The sequence below is a fragment of the Phaenicophaeus curvirostris genome, chromosome 5 (genome assembly GCF_032191515.1).
Source record: "Phaenicophaeus curvirostris isolate KB17595 chromosome 5, BPBGC_Pcur_1.0, whole genome shotgun sequence".
Lineage (NCBI taxonomy): Eukaryota > Metazoa > Chordata > Aves > Cuculiformes > Cuculidae > Phaenicophaeus > Phaenicophaeus curvirostris.
In genome coordinates this window covers 26,180,197-26,197,048 of record NC_091396.1, presented here as the reverse complement: position 1 = coordinate 26,197,048, position 16,852 = coordinate 26,180,197, and the positions used below count along the sequence as shown (strand labels likewise).

General features: G+C 39.3%; 1 protein-coding gene across 1 annotated transcript in view; it reads right to left on the bottom strand.

The window, feature by feature from the left end:
- Positions 1-16,852, bottom strand: part of SLC1A2 (solute carrier family 1 member 2) — an 89,149-nt gene that overhangs the window by 15,090 nt on the left and 57,207 nt on the right. The window contains exons 5-9 of the mRNA XM_069858073.1: positions 14,852-15,020; positions 11,864-11,990; positions 7,835-8,068; positions 4,071-4,265; positions 1,102-1,236 (exon numbers count right to left, since the gene is read on the bottom strand). Of these exons, the coding sequence (XP_069714174.1) occupies positions 1,102-1,236; positions 4,071-4,265; positions 7,835-8,068; positions 11,864-11,990; positions 14,852-15,020 (860 nt within the window). The remainder of the gene's footprint in view (positions 1-1,101; positions 1,237-4,070; positions 4,266-7,834; positions 8,069-11,863; positions 11,991-14,851; positions 15,021-16,852) is intronic.

Here is a 16,852-nt window from a genome sequence, read left to right as displayed (position 1 = left end):
CTCAACTCTACTATTCCTTCTTGCATAACCTTAGTAATGTACCTGGGCCTGAAAGTTACCACATGTGGGCAGCTGAGGCTGCTAGTATAGGAGGAAATGCACAAATTGTACAGACTGGTACTTACATGTCCCCTTCTGAGCCTCATGGCTGGCACAACAGAAATATACATCTTTACTATATAAAAGAATATGAGGGGAGAGATGGCTATTGACCAGAATAGAGTGTTCTGCAGTAATAGGGGACAATATAAAAGCCTCTAAAGGCTAGTACATCTTAGAGCACTAATGCATCCCTGTCAGCTCTGTGCAGGTAACAAAGTCATATACACATAACCACATTCTTGAAAGACAATATGAGAAAGGATGTGGCTTGACATATGCTCTGTCTATATTTACAGCTTCTGTATTCAAGTGTTGAAGAACACTTGAATGCCTTCAAAAACTGTGTATTCATTGTTTCTTGTTGGAGGACATGCAATGGGACTGAAGGACTTGGATCTCAAGTTCTTGAAAATGGAAGTCAGTCTTTCCAGTTTGGGGGATCTATCAGTAAAATCAAGCTAGGGAATGACTCTCTCTCTTTCAGTTTGTTTTCTTATTTATCATTGGTTTATATCGTACTCTAGAACAGTTTCTTACAAAAAGAAATATACTTTCCCTGCTACAATCATACAACATTTGATACTGCAATTGCCTAAATCATCCTGTAACTTGCTGACAACATGCCTGTGTTTACAGCATTTGTCCTTAATTTTAGACCAGAACTATAACAGAAATATGAAAGTAAAGATTACTCTTGACTGAGATGTCTGTGATTGAGAGGCATAATTAGGAAGTAGAAAATACATGAGTGTGAGCCCAAAGGTCTTACAAGAAGATCCTTGGCTTGTGGAAACCAATTTCAGTAGTTCTATAACAATTTGTACTAGCTGAGAAACTGCTTTCAATGTCTCCTACTTCTTCAAATAGCTTGTTTCTTCCTTTGCTTCATCTGTAGAGGACAGTCTTACAGTTCTTTAAAATTAACAGCTGAGAAACACTATGGACAAGCATTACTTCACAACGTTTTCTGCACTGAGCAGTGCAGTCAACACAACTTACAAAAGCCAGTCAACAGCCACAAGCAAACTGATGTCCTGGGTAGGGAGACCGACTGCAGTAAGGATTAGAAGCATAGTGACAAGTCCTGCGCTGGGAATACTGGCAGCTCCAACACTTGCAAGGGTGGCGGTCAAGCTGCAAAAACAAAAATCAAAAGGGGGTAGCAGGAAGAGGAATATACATTTTTATTGCATACTAATGTGATAATTAAGAAAGTCTTATTTTTAATGAATTCTTCCAAGGAAACTAATGATTATGTGATAAATCACGGTAAGCTCAAGCCATAGTTTTCACACTTGTGTTTCTCAAAAAATATTTATTAAAGGCGTCTATATATATGGGGATTGTTCTGAGAGTTGTAAGTGAGTTAGCTGAGAGTTTTAAGTTTTGTAAGTTGGTTATGACATTCAAATCTTTGGTCTGGTGTTCTTTTCTGAGCTCTAACAACACATTCAGGGTGTTGAATTCTGAGTTTTCATCATCCACATTTGCTGAAGTTTTGTAGGTACGGGTTGAATTTTCAGGGTGCTTCATTTCTGTTTATTTATGGTACTTGAAGTCTGAATTGTGAGGCAACAACTGAGAGAAAGTGATTATTATCAAGGATAGAAGAGTTAAAGGTCTTGGTATCCAAAACTCCTACAGCACAAGACAGTGGTGTATCAAGCCTTGATGCAAATCATCCTAGATGAAAAAGCAGAATTCATCTGATTGATTGTTTCACAAACCCAAACTTGCCTTTGTTTTTGCCTCTCATATTTTGATGAAGGCCAGTAGAGTGAATGTCTGGGCTCCAAATGTTTGTAAAAATACAACACAGACCAGAACAAATATCAACACTGGGAAAGTCTCTAACAAATAGAAAAAAAAATGTCAGAGAACAAGCCAGGGGGAGAAAGCAAGGGAAGAGAAGGAGAGGGAAAAAGAGAGGGAGACGGAGAGAAAAGGGAACAGGGGAAAAGGAACAAAGAAAAAGGAACAAGGAAAAACAAACAGGGAAAAAGGAAAGAAAAAGCTATTTCTGTCTTTTTAAACACAGAGATAAATAATGTGGTTGTACTTCTGTGGGTGTACCAAACAAATCTGAAACTATGAGGAAAATGTGAAGGAAGTCCTTGGCTGTTAGGCACAGAAGTAATCTATGAGGATATTAGCCTGATATTGAGCTAGCAGATGGCTCGGTCTGACCCAGACAATACGTGTTGCAATGTGTTTGTCAGGTGTCTGCGGTAGAGTTCCTGGCCTACTAAACACCCAGGCAGGTCCAGTAGGTATGCAGGCAGGATGCTCTCCTCTGCCTTCAGGTTCTGTGCATGGTGCCAGCTCCTCAGGCACTTCCAGCCTGAACTAGTAAAGGATTGCTTCCAAGCCCTGTGAGGAAATGGTCCTGCCTTCCTTCCCACAGAGTGAAATTAGCACTGTTCAAGCCTAAACAATCTGGCTTAGCTACCATTTCCAAGACCACTTGCTCCCAAATGAGACAGGAAATCAGGAAACATGACCAATATGAAGCAACTAGGACTCGTCAAAGGCTAATTAAGTCTTTGTGAGCTTATGTCTGGGTCATTTGAATATCCTCAGTATCACAAAAGAGATTTGACAGGCAAAACCTTTCATTCATTTGTATTGCCACCTCAACAGATAGTTCTTGTCATATTGTTGTAGCAAAAATGTTATACTGCATAAAAAGGAGAACCAAGGGTATTCTTACAGCCAGCCCAAAACCGTTAGCTTAGTAAATGAGTTACAAAGTTGACTACACCAGCCCTGAAATTGTGAGATCAGGAAAAGCTAATGGGTCAGTGAGTCAGTCCCTCAGAGAAGGAGGAGTAACTTGGGTTCAAGCATATCAAATCTCTTGGACAACAGCTGATTCCCAACTTGTATTTCCCTGGTCTCAATTTATTTTGATATGTGGCATCTCTGAAATGACCTTCTCCAGCCTTAGCAACAAATATGCATCATGCAGGTCTAGCATCTGCCTTCAACAGAGGCAGCCTTGAACGTTTTACAAACCTGGGTTTCACTGTTTCAGGAGTTGAGGTGAGAGGTAAAGAAATGGAAAATTTGGAGTTGTAGAGTTGGGCAAGAAACATAGAACTACATGTCATTTTGCAGGAGATATTCTTTAGTGTTAAAAGGATTTCATAAAAGAAAGGTGGATGTGTGAAAACTACAGGAAGAAGGCAAACATGATAGCCTTAGCTTGTGGTTTCCATTGTAACTATTCAAAATGTTAGGCCCGATGACTTCATCAAGTTTTGCATTGTAAATTAACTTTAGGGGCAGCAGTCATAACTTTGCTGTTGTTTTTTATTAGTCACCCTACCTAACAGGTCTTAAAACTCCATTACCATAGAGAGACTTCAATTGGTCTTCTCAATTTTTAATGGGCACTTTAACTTGTCCTGCCAGATATTCAGCTTAGTCATACATATGACAGTTTGATATGAAAATACTAGAGCTAATATTTACTGTATTAGAGATAAAAATTCTGCAAGTATCCAGACCATGCTACAGGCAATCTCACCCTCATGCTGTGCTCTTCTTAGTCCACTGTGTTTGCTGCTCACCAAAGTCACAGAGAAAGTACAGGCAAATCTAAATACATGGATACATTTTTTTAGGCACACTTTTTTTCTTCCGTACATACATACATTCTACAAAGTTAGTGCCACATATATCACTTGTAGTGCCCCTCTATACTAAAAAAGGCATTACATTAGACAGAGGCTGCTGTATTTCACATTGTATTATCAACTGCAAAACTGTGTAAAACACCATCAGAATGCACTAAGTCTGCAGATGATAAAGAAAGGTCAGGACCTATGTACATGACATTCCTTTGTATATAATTATTAGAATTCCATGTATTTCACAGTGAATCCCACTGTTACTGAGAAGAAATCCAATCCAAAGCTTCAGATTTTTGTCTGAAGAAACAAAGTCTACAACTATTTTGAACTGACCTTACAGTAACTATCTGGCCTCCATCCAGCTCAATTCCATTCATCTGTGCTATGAAGATGGCAGCCACAGCTTCATAAAGGGCAGTTCCGTCCATGTTAATGGTTGCTCCAACAGGAAGAACAAACCTTGTTACACGCTTGTCAATGCCTAAATTTTCTTCAAGACACCGGAATGTAACAGGTAGTGTTCCAGCACTGAATGAGAGAAAGCAAAAAAGCAAAGAAAACATAATTACAATATAATATATACACATAAGTGAGCAAAGTCGGAAATTATGCTATCATTGCTTACATTTTCTACTTCCACTTTCTGCTGTGATTCAAGGCTTTTTTAATCAAAACACTTTCATCAAAAAATACTACTGAAAACAGAACATGCTCTTTTTTCCCTGTAGGTAAAAATATTTTCTAATTCTTCACTTCACTAGCAGGTTTGTCTACCTCAGCCAAAGGACTTGCTGCAACAAGGATGAAATTCAACACAGGAACGTGTTTTGGTTCCTTACTTTTCTATGTTATCTCTGAGATCAAGTTCACCACTAAATGAAGTTAGTTGTTGCCTGAGAAGCTGTTCTGAAAAGAAAGCTGATGCGGGGCAGTTCTTTTTAGTTGATGCTTCATATAGAAGTAACAGGAGCATATCTGTTGTTGCTTATTTGCTTTTCTTCAGCTGAGCTGGCAGAATTTCTCAAAGGTCTTTACTATTGTAACCCACTAGTTCTACAAAAATGGTTATTTCCTCATAGAAGAGTAAAGGACTAGACTCACCAAATTTTCTCAGATAAATGCTCACAGTATAGCTAGTTCCTTGCCCTGAAGTTTTAGGGTCTTTCCAACTTATGCAGTCATCCACTACCACAAAGATGCTCTTGGGTACAAAAAATGTAATCTTTCCATTTTACAGATAATTAAACCATAGAAAAAAGGAGATAAGGAATGATTGAGATAGCTAATCATACAAACGTAGTTTCGCAATAAATATAAGGCTGACTTGTTTTGCACGGGATCTATAGAAACTCAAACCTTCTAGACTGGCAGATGCCCAAGTCACTTCCTAAAAGACTCCTCTTGTCCCACATCTATGGAAACACAAGTCAGAAGATCTGAGTATCTAGATCCTGGTGCTCAATTAACTGGACCATTTCTTGTTCACAGAAGTGATTTTTTCAATGGATGTCAATAAGCCACGGTACCAATCATTTATGTTCTAGCATCTTTACAACTATACTTTTAATTATGATTTACTATACTGCACTTTTCATCAAAGGTAATGAAATGCTTAATATTCTATGAGTTTAGCCAAATCAGAAATAATTCATACTTTATAAAAACAACGTAACATATCCTGTCATTAAGTTACTCTAGCAGCTATATTTATAGCAGATAGCAAAAAATATCTAGTGAGTCATTAACCAATAACTACTAGTCAGTCTCCAAGTCAGTTCCAGGATCACTTTTTGTGGGCATTAAAGATTCCACTGTCGCATGTTTGCTGGGACAAGCGGTCGATGCCTTAGCATACCCGCGATATTAGCAGCAAGCACAGAGCAAATGGCCAGCGTTCTTATGCTTGCTACCTTGTTAAGACCTTGGAATCTTTAGCAAGACCTGTGAGTTAATAAGAAAAAAATGCATTAGGTGGAAAACATGAAGATAAGGGGCATATCTGTGGTAAATAGTGGGTTGCACTCTGTCACTGTAACTGCGGGATTCTTATAGGTGGGAATTCACTGGGGTAGCTGCTGACTGAGTACAGAAACACTGTGTAAGGTTTTGCATCCACTCAGTAAAGTGATCTCATTTGTTGCCTCATGGATGGGGTCCATGCCTTAATAGCTACCACTTTGCCTCCTACAGCAAAGATATTTCTATATCTTATTAAAAGAAAAATAGAATATACAATATAGTTCACTGACACATAGTCAGTGAAAGACAGTCAGACAAGGTTCTTTTTCTTCAGAAACACAGTACAACCTTACATTTGCAATTCCAAATCAGATCATCAGCACAAGGTGCCTAACAGCCATGGGTTACCATTGTTACAATGAAGCCCCGCAGGCCCAGCAGGAAGGAACTATGCAATTGCATCCCCCCTTCAATTCTGTCACCATGAGTAAGAACAGGTAAGCAAGCCGTGGAGACAAGGCTTCTTGATTAGAAGAACACAATACATAAATGCCTTCTGTGGTTCCTCAGCCTGGCCAAAGAGCTTTAATAGGACCCTAAAAAGGAAACATTTGCAGCTTGCAAAGGTACCAGGTTAGATCATATGATGGTGATTGTTGTCATGTGATCTCTTTTCTGTGGTGCTACAAACTGGTTTGTTGTTTAGCCAGTAATTCAGATCTGGATAGTAGTCAGGTTGTAAAGGTAGTGTCCAGGTAAACCCATATGCTCGAATCCCCTACAATCTTCCACTTTGGTACTCCAGCAGAAAATCATTACTTCAAGCTAAACGAACCCCACAAATGTTGTGCATGGACACTGTAAATTTGGTATTGAAAATCTAAATGGAAACTAAAACACTTCAATCAACAAAAGCCTTGGGGAAACTGTGTTTTAGTGAAAATCCAGACCAGATTATATATCCTATAATCCTGCACTGTTATCACAGAGCCACAGAACTGTTTATGTTGGAAGGTGCCTCTGAAGGTCACCTATTCCAACCACCTTGCCCAAAGCTGGGACAGCTAGGACAGGTTGTCCAGGACCATGACCATTGTTTTGTGCATCTCCAGGAACAGAGACTCCACAACTCCTCTGGGCAACCTGTGTCAGCATTCAACCATTGTCACAGGTTGAATCACAGTAAAAATATTTTTCTTGTGTTTCACTTTGTGCCCACTGCTCCTTGTCTTGTCACTGGGCACCACTGAGGAGAGTCTTGCTTCATCTTCAGATATCCATCAGATATTTATGCACATCAGTAAGGTCCCCCCAGATCTTCTTGTTCATCAGGGAAGAAGTTGTTTACCGGAGTGGTTTGGGTTGAGCCAAAGACGTAGATGAATTATAGTTCTTTCAAGGCATTCCAGAAACCAAGACTGCTCAGTTTTCTGATAGTCAGTTTTGAACTATGCCTTTTTGTCTTAATTATTTTAATTAAAATGTAAGAATAAATTTTCTCCAGAAATAAAACATATATTGATGAAAAACACTTTAAAACGGTATTCAACCAAAAAATATTTTCAACACAAGATCTACTGACTGCCCAAATGCAAAGCATTTATTTATTACTGAGACCTGAGTTGTCTACACATTTTCTTCTGTGCACTAGCAATGAGTCTAAAATACCTCACTCCCCAATGAAGTCCCCTTACTCTGACAAAATGGATGAAAGGATAAAATGAGATTTTTTTTCATTTGTTTCTTGAAACCTCTCACTGCCTAATCCTCCCCCCCACACCACCTCCAAATGCAAGTAGACTGGTCTTAACATGCTTTCAAAATAAACAGAATTATCACTGTTTCCTAGTTGAATAAATAAGTACAGAGGTAACACAGTTTGCACAAGTCATTTGGCTAATGCCAGAAAAGAAAAAGACAAGTGAGTCTCCCAACTCTCTGCAGTTGGCAGTACCACCTCTCTAAAAATCCCAAAGATATATTTTTTACTTATTTCAACATGGCTGTGATAAAAATAGGGTTTTTTCAACAGCACAAAATTGTTTTACAGTGAAGGTCAGAACACCCCATGCATTATTTCTAATCACCAGCTAATAATCTGCTAAAAAATAAAGCAAGCTCTTATTTAAGAAGCGTACCTTGAAGCTGTGCCTAGTGCTGTGATCCACGCTTGGAAAATCCCAGCAAGGAATGAGAATGGGCTTTTCCTTGTTATCACAAAGTAGAGCAGAGGCAGGAAGATCCCTCCATGGATGAGAAGACCCACAATTACAGTGACCATGTACATGCCAAGTTGTCTAGCAACTACTTCTAAGTCTTTGATTGCAATGATTTTTCCACAGATGAGGCAAGCAATGCCCAAAGGGGAATACCTGGAGAAAGAGAACAAGCATAGACAGAACCAGGCTTTACAGTGCAAAATTCTGCTCAACAGAACACAGACTGGATAGAGCACAGGGGTCCCCCAGGCTCAACACTGAGATGCAAATCAAGGAGTGATGGAAATTCAAAGGACAGCTTTCACAAATTTTTTAAAAAAATAATGGCCATCTCCAGCAAATTCCCCATCTACTTTATCTTATTGCATTCTATTGAATGGAACATAAATTTCCTGCATAGTCTTTAATCCTGGAATAACACCATACAAGAATACTACCATGTTACACAGGTTTGTATCATTATGAAGAGTGATGTAGTACTTGTTCTTAATAAGCAATGTTTACAACCCATTGCTTATCTGTTTTCAGGGTGTTGCATTATTTGATTCAGTTTATTTATTGCAATCAATTGCTTTTAATTTAACGGCTGCAAATGTTTCCATTATGTTCTTTCAATAATTTGGACAAATGCTTTTTAGTTTAATGATTCTTCATTATTTATGTACTTTTTCTTACTTAGGGTAGGGGTTTTGTCACCTCACACATGTGATTCCCTGATGGCATAAATGGAACTTTTAAATAGGATAATGATGGCACAGATTGGTAATAAAAAAATTGAAATGAATGGAAATTATTTTTAAAATATAATAAACAGCACTACTGAAAAATGCTTTACAGCGCATGGAAATGAGACAATACTTACACCTGCACCAGTAAAGGTTAGTGTATGATATAATTTTAAGTAACATTCACTTTCTCTATCTGTTTTATAAAACTTAAGCCGGGAAAAAGTAAGGTGTGTAATGTGGAGAATCAGTAAACAAAATGCCTCTATGAAAATAGATGGTAATGTATATTTTCACTGAATCATAGAATGGTTTGGGTTGGGAAGGACCTTAAAGATCATCCAGTTCCAACCCACCTTCCACTAGATCAGGTTGCTCAAAGCCTCATGCAGCCTGGTCTTGAACACCTCCAGGGATGAGGCATCCACAAGTTCTCTGGGAAATCTGTTCCAGGGCCTCACCACCCTCACAGTAAAAAAATCTCTTCCTAGTTTCTCATATAAATCTACCCTCTTTAAGGTTAAAATCTTTACTTCTCATCCTGCTACTGCAGTCGCTAAAGAGCCCCTCCCCGGCTTTCCTGTAGGACCCCTTTAAGTACTGGAAGGCTGCTATAAGGTGTCCCCAGAGCCTTTTCTTCTCTAGGCTAAACAAGCCCAGCTCTCTCAGCCTGTCCTCATATGGGAGATGCTCCAGTCCTCTGACCATCTTTGTGGCCCTCCTCTAACTTGCTCTAACAGATCCCTGTCCTTCCTGTGCTGAGAACTCCAGAACTGAACACAGAACTCCAGGTGAGAACTCATGAGAGCAGAGCAGAGGGGCAGAATCACCTCCCTTGACTTTTTAATCACACTTTTTAATGCAGCCTGGGCTCTCTGAGCTGCAAGCAAACATTCCCAAATCATGTTGAGCTTCTCATCTACCAAACACCCCCAAGATCTTCTCTTCAGGGCTGTTCTCAATCCATTCTCTGTCCAGCCTGTAACTGTGTTTAAGATTGTCCTGACCCAGGTGCAGGACCTTACATTTGGCCTTGCTGAACTCCATGAGGTTCCCACAGGCCCACCTCTCATGTCTGTCAAGGTTCCTCTGGGTGGCATCCCTTCCCTCTAGCATGTCAAACACATCACACAGCTTGGTGTTGCTGGCAAACTTGCTGAGGATGCACTTGATTCCACTGTCCATGTCTGCAACAAAGATGCTAAACAACACTGGTCCCAATGTCAGCCTCAGAGGTACACCAATAGTTACCATTCTCCACTTGGACATTGAGTAGTTGACCACAACTCTTTGAGTCTGACCATCCAGCCAATTCCTTCTCTGCTGAGTGGTCCGTCTGTCAAATCCATATCTCTCCAATTTAGGGACCAGAACATCATGCAGGACAGTGTCAAATGCTTTGCACATGTCCAGGTAAATGATGTTAGTCACTCTTCCCTTATCTACCAAAGCTGTAGCCCCATCATAGAAGGTCACTGAATCTGTCAGGCATGACTTGCCCTTATTAAAGCCATGTTGATTGTCACAAATCACATCTTTATTTTCCATGTGTCACAGCAGAGATTACAGGAGGATTTGCTCCATGATCTTGCCAGGCACAGAGGTGGAATAGATTGATTTTTCAAAAATAATTAATGATCTGAATGTTTAATTAAAACACTACAAAGAAAACTGACTTTCAGGATAAAAGTGCTTGATGTTTTCTCTTAGAAACATCTCATGGTTTCTCAAGAAATGTGCCCAAAACCCGGAAAACCCTCAATCACTTGAAATGGAACAGTATATCAACTGCTATATCAGTTGTCATAAAAAGCCATGTTTCAATGAACTTAACAAAGCATATTTCTTATAAAGAATTACATGCAGTCAGAGCCAGATGACTGATTTGTTTTATGCTTGTGTAGCAACGCCACGCTCCTGAGAGTCTGGAGTTGCCACAGGACCTACAGCTTTCTGTGCAGAGAAATCATAAACCAAACAAAATATAACTCTGCAAAAAGAAGTGCATTTTTTCTTTATAAACACTCACAAAAAAAAAAAGCTTCTTGCCGCAACAATTCTTTATAAAATCTAGGAAGAGATGAACAATCCCTTTTCTCATGAAAAGTGAAATAAAGGGCACATCAGTAAAATATAAACATTTACAGTTAATTTCTTGAAACTTGAATGATTTCCTGCCAGTGCAACACTGACTACTAGAGAAAATGTATACTGTAGGGAAGGTACTATGTCTTGGATGTAACAACTAGTGTTAAGTGAGGTCAGAATAATTTCTGTCTCTTGGAGTGTTATGGGAGTATGGTCACTGCTTCTCTATAGAATCAAGAGCAGCAGGTTACAATAACTATTGAAAGTGGTAGTGCTTTGAGAATAAAAATGTTTGTGTTTTTATGTGGCAAGATCAGCTACAGAAAAGCAGAAGCATAGCAGAAATGCAAAGCCAATACTTCAAGTTCTTTCTTTTTTTCTATGCATTTCCACATTGTTGTTGCTATCTGCATTACTTCTGCATAACAGTCTCCCTTTGAAACACAGATGGTACTGAAGACTTGCACCTCATACACCCTTCTCCCTTTTCTATAAACTATATCTTGAGCCTCAGAGAAGAGGCATATGGCAGCCTTGTAAGTCAGGAAATCACTTCCAGAGACACAAGGGAACCACAGTGATCAATGAACCATGATATATGTGTTGTAGTGAAGTGTCTCTTTCTGCTCTCAAAGATGGGGTGGAGGGACTACACATCAGTAAATAACACTGACTCGAATTTATTTGGTGGTAAGCTATTCTTACTAGAGAAGATATTGAAGAAAGTGTGTTTCCAGGCTTCTTTGTAATTATAGCTCCAAGCTATATACCCTGGGATTACGCTAACCTACCAGGAAGATCTGGATATTCTTATGTGGGGCATTCTTGCTTGCTTAGATGTACTTCTATGTAATGAACTTCCACAATCAATGTGGCATCTGAAGGTCTTTGCTGGTACTTGCATGTCTTGGATTTCAGTAAACAAAGAACAGAGTACCTTCCAAAATATTTAAAATTGGGTGCTAAATAATCCCCACTAAATGCTGTGTTTCTAACATACTTCCAAAGCTTTAAAAAATTAACTATTTAATTACATTGTTTACTAACAAGCTGTGGTCATTATATGCTATAGTAGGATTTTATGAGTTGTTTTTAAAAAACTGTTTTGTTCTATAAGTTAGAACTTCAGACTTACCACATGATCATAGTTACTAACTTCATTACAATCTCATTCAGGATGTTAAAGAAATCCACCATCATCTTGGCCTGTTCCCCCATTTTCCCCATAGCAATGCCAAAAGCGATAAAGAATCCTATCAAACCTATTGGGAAAAATTTGCAAGACAAAAAAAAGCAAGTAAAGCAAAGTTTTTTACAAAGCTTTTGCACCAAGTCAATGTCTTGATATTATCTGCTATTCCAGTTTTCAGAACTAAAGTGTATTACACACCCCTCGGGACTTTTTAATACAGACTCATTCTCAACTTTCATGATCATATAACATCTTTTATTCTTCAGTATTTTATTAAATTCCAATTTCACAGCCCGACTGTTGGGTTTTTTTAATCTTCTCAGTGCCGTGCAACTGTTAGAAACCTCATAGCCCATGGCAAATGGGAAAGGCAACACAGTGCCATATCGTGACTCTAAACAGTGCTAAACCAGTCACTAGAGACCAACAGCATTTTTCTTAAGCTTTACAAAAGTCCCTTGGCACATTTAACCTACTAATTAGTCAGTCCTGGAGTACAAGGAAAGGAAAAAGCAGCCCCAGAACATAAATTTTGCAGGCCAGGAGTATTCCAGTTAAATGAAGAAGGTAGGGGTGAGAGAAGAAGGTGGGTACTACACTTTAAGCTAAACTATAGAACATTAAAGAGATCAGCCTCACCGAAACCAGCTATCAGTGGATACATAACTATAGAATTCAATATGAGTGACATTTCACCCATAAATTCGAATGCTGAAGTCTGCAGTATATGACTATCAGTATGAAAACCTCCATCTGTCATGTATTACTTTGGAGCTGCTTCTCCAGTCCTAACCTTTATCATCCAGTAATTTTCAGTGTCCTGAGTGGGATTTTTAACTGACACTGATAGATGGTTTGAAGTGTGAGTCACTCTTTGAGACTAAACTTTCAGGCATTATACGAGTTCAGTATTTAGATGGGAAATTCCTAAGCAAAAACCCATCAGGACACAAAAGCACTCAAGAGAAGGGAATTTCAGCTACCAGTACTCTTCCTGGGAAAAGACAGGTTGTCCCATACCCTTACACTGTGTTTAGCAAACAGAGTTTTTCCTTTGGTTTGCTTTTTTTTTCCCTTAATTCTGTCTCCTGGATATAAAGTCATTCTTTAGCACTAAGCTGTCTTTGTTGAGTCATTTGAATAGGGAAGTGAAGTGTGTGCTGCAGAGCATAGAGAAATGATGAAAAGCTTTTCAGTCAAAGATCAAGTAACTTCCTGGAATTCAGACTCTGCATCAAGAAATGTTAGTAGGTAGTTTTGTTCAATAATTCCAGATGAGCTTCTGTGTTACTCATAGGAGTCAAGTTGGTTCATCTTTGCAGGAAGTGGCCTGGCTTGTACAGTTTTCGCAAGCTAGGTGGCAATTCCCCAACATTTTCACTTCTTCAATCCATACCAAATCACACTACACCAAACCAAAAAACTCTAAATTTGAGAGTCATTGGTCAAAATACTACAGCAAATACCCCCACTAAACCATGTATTTCATTTCTGCAGGAACTGTATTGGACCTTCTAGCTCTTCTCTTTTCCATGACAGAAACCGCACAAAGCAAGTCCAGCACTAAGTGTAACACATTTATCACATTATAAACACTGTTTCATTTTAATGCATAAGCAGAGCTCCAAGAGAGAAACAGGTGAGGGTAACAGCATGAACAATGAGCTGCTGCCTCACGCAGGATGCAAAATGCCAGTTTGCAGCTTTGAAAGAAAGAATCTCATCTGCCCAGAGATGTTGAATGGAAGCAGGAGCTGTGGAGGTAGGCAAAATACAATGGCTCCTGGCTCTTGTAAAGCAGACTGCCTCACCGAGTAACAAATCATCTCTGATCAACTTACTGATGCTATTTCCCCTACAACTAAGCAAAGCAGCCACTGTCAACCACCTCAACAACACCTGGAGAAACTCTGCAGCTGTAATGAGCCTGTAAAGGGCCATTTGGTCCTAAAAAGCGATGGGTGAGTGGTGAGATAAAACAGTGGTTACTGTCCCACTTTGAGGACAGCACCTATAAAGACAGGTGCCAGCCTCAGCCCTGTGGACAAGCTCCTGCCACAGAGCATATGCATCTTCAAGTGTAGGTGTGCCAATGAGGCTACAAATTTGTGACTGATTTCACTCACATCCAGAAAGTAAGAAGGTGAAGGAGGAACTCTCCTCTCTAGGCTGACAAAACAAGTCTAGGCACAAGCAAGAAAACAGAAGTGGTAAGGCAGCTCTTTGTTCCCCTGAACCCCCACCCCTATCCGAACAGAGGTTTCAGGAAGGGGTTGACAGACTGGCAAAGCCTTTGTACCACCCCCACTTACAGGCTTGTCCAGACAAGATGGCACAATGGCATTTGTTCATAATTCACAGAGAGTAAAGGTCAGCAGCCAAGATGAAAGAAGGAGGGAGGTGTGACTCAGAGGTACCTCAAACCTCTCTGGGATTTTTCTTGGGTGGTGCAGTTCACACCCCACCTCTCACTTCAGGCTCTGCCTCAAGCTAAATTCTAGTTCAAAGTGCCCAAGACACCTACTGGAAACAATTGAGCTCAGATTTATCAGGGGGTGGGTGAAGCACTGGCTCTTGAAGCTCTCCCCCATACTGTTTTGCCAATATGTGTTAGTGTTAGTCTAGGTTGGCTACTTCTAGAATAAAAGGATATTTTGGATACCTCATTATACTCCAATTAATATCCACAAAGCTGCCAATGCAGAATAGTTTGCTTGATTATTTCTGTAATACAGTCATATTTTTACTAAGGCCATTAGATTTTCATCTCAGAGACCAATGGGCAGTCAGTAGATGATAGCATTGGAAGATTATTTGGGAAGACTAAACTTGCACTCAAGTGCAGATCAGACAACACTGGCTACCCAGTCATAGCCATAAGCTGTGTTATACATCTGATGTATATATATGACAGGCAAAAAGTTTTCCTACCCAGGACATTCATGCCGTCCTTGAATTCAAGTCCCTTTTTAATGACCAGCTGGGCTTCTGCTGGTGCTTCACGCATTGTCTCATTCATCACAGCAAAAGCAGCATCAGTGACATTAGGTGGTTCTTCAATGGGTGGTGGCACCAGCACTTTCTTGGTAACAGTTTGGATCTGAAGGCAATAAAAAAGGGAGGTTGAGAATGGAAACAGATTGCATATAATCCATATTGGAGATCAGGAAATAATAATAAAAAGTCTTGAAATTCCAGGGAACTACATTTTTAAAGGATTAGACATATATTCCACAACCTCTCACATCCTTTTCCAAAAATGTTTTTCAATTGTTCCAAGCTCGCAGTCCTGGGACTTTTCCGCATGACTCTAGCGTGAAAGTATGGCAAATACTTGTTGCTTACCACTTCAGTGTAACATTTTACAGATCGTTAGCCCCCTCGTCTAGAGATGATTCACAGATTATACGTTATGTGTTCATATCATTTAAATAGCACCAAAAGGCTGGCACTTCTAAGATCACTTCTAAGAGCAGCAGCTCTGCAGTAAGGCTTGTTATTCAGGTTGGTCTGCCCAGCTCAAGTTAGCACAGTTTGATGGTTAACTGAAATAAAAAACTTTAGACATTTCCAACACTTCACTTGGTGACCGCAAGAGCTCAAAATGGAATACACACAGTCCCTTGATCTCTCTAATTCAAATATTGTGAGAGACAAGTAACAGGAAAAAATATCCAAGCTGCTAGGAACCTATTAAAACAAATCTGACCACATCAAAAATGAAGACATCAGCATCTGAATGGATTTCGACCACACCTGCCACATGAAAGGCAGGGCCAAGGGAAAGCAGAGAAGGAATGATAGGAGAGACATGGACTTAAGTTTATGGCTAAGAAAAAAGGGAGGAGGGAGTGGAAAAAGATCTGTGACTTGCTGGTTTTATAATAGAAGTTTTCCTCCCACTTCACACCTTGAGCCTTCCCTGTCTCTTTATGGCTCCGGGACAGGCAAAACAGTTAGGAAGCTATGACCAGTTTGCCATGGTTTCCCATCTGATCCCTACTTTTCCTGTTCCTAGAATAAAGTTTAAGCAAGAGATCAGAAAATGTGCATGAGCCTTTCAATGAACATTTACATCTCTTTCCTACTGGTATAGACATTGCAGTACTACGATGATGATTCAGATTCAATCCAAATATTTTAAAATCATAGGGTTTTAAAATCATAGTGTTTTTTGAAATACCTTATGTCTCTTTTCAAAGTCGGCTATCTAAATCTAGAAAGGGTGATGTAGACTGAAAACCTAAATAATTTTGTATGAGAAATTCTTTAGTTGTCCTGAAACAACCTAACATTCCTACATGTTTATATTTTTGTCAGAGTTAAAATTTATCTCAGGGATGTTGTCAAGACAACTATGTGAGGTATCCAGAATGTAAGAACAGAGTCACAGAAATTAAACTTAAAACATTAGACTATACACACTCACAAATTCCAATACAGTAACTTAAGTCAAAGGTCCTCCACCCTTCTTTGCACAAAGCCAGTTATTAGAAATGCTAAGCATAATATCAAGTTTAGATTCTGACAGCTGAGGTCAGGAAGCCATTTAAATGTCATAGTCATATTTATAAATGATAGTCCCGTTCTCTTACGTGATATGCAACATCCAAAGTCTCTTGTGGAATAGCAGTTATCATTAAGACCTTCTTGTGGACCATACAAAAATTCAAGAGATATTTAAATTCCAAGATGATTCAGAGTTCAATTTTCAAATGAACAGTCTCAAACTGGCAAGTGAATCCCTTCATTGATTTCTGCCTGGTTGCAAGGGAAGGCTCCCCCACAGACCATGCCTACACAGTACCATCGCTGGGCACCTTTCAAAATAATTCTTCACAGGTTTTCTGAAAAAAATTGCTTCCTCCTAAGGCATCCTGAAAATACTGAATGCTCACAGAGAGTTTATAAATGTAGGAAGAGAAAATATAT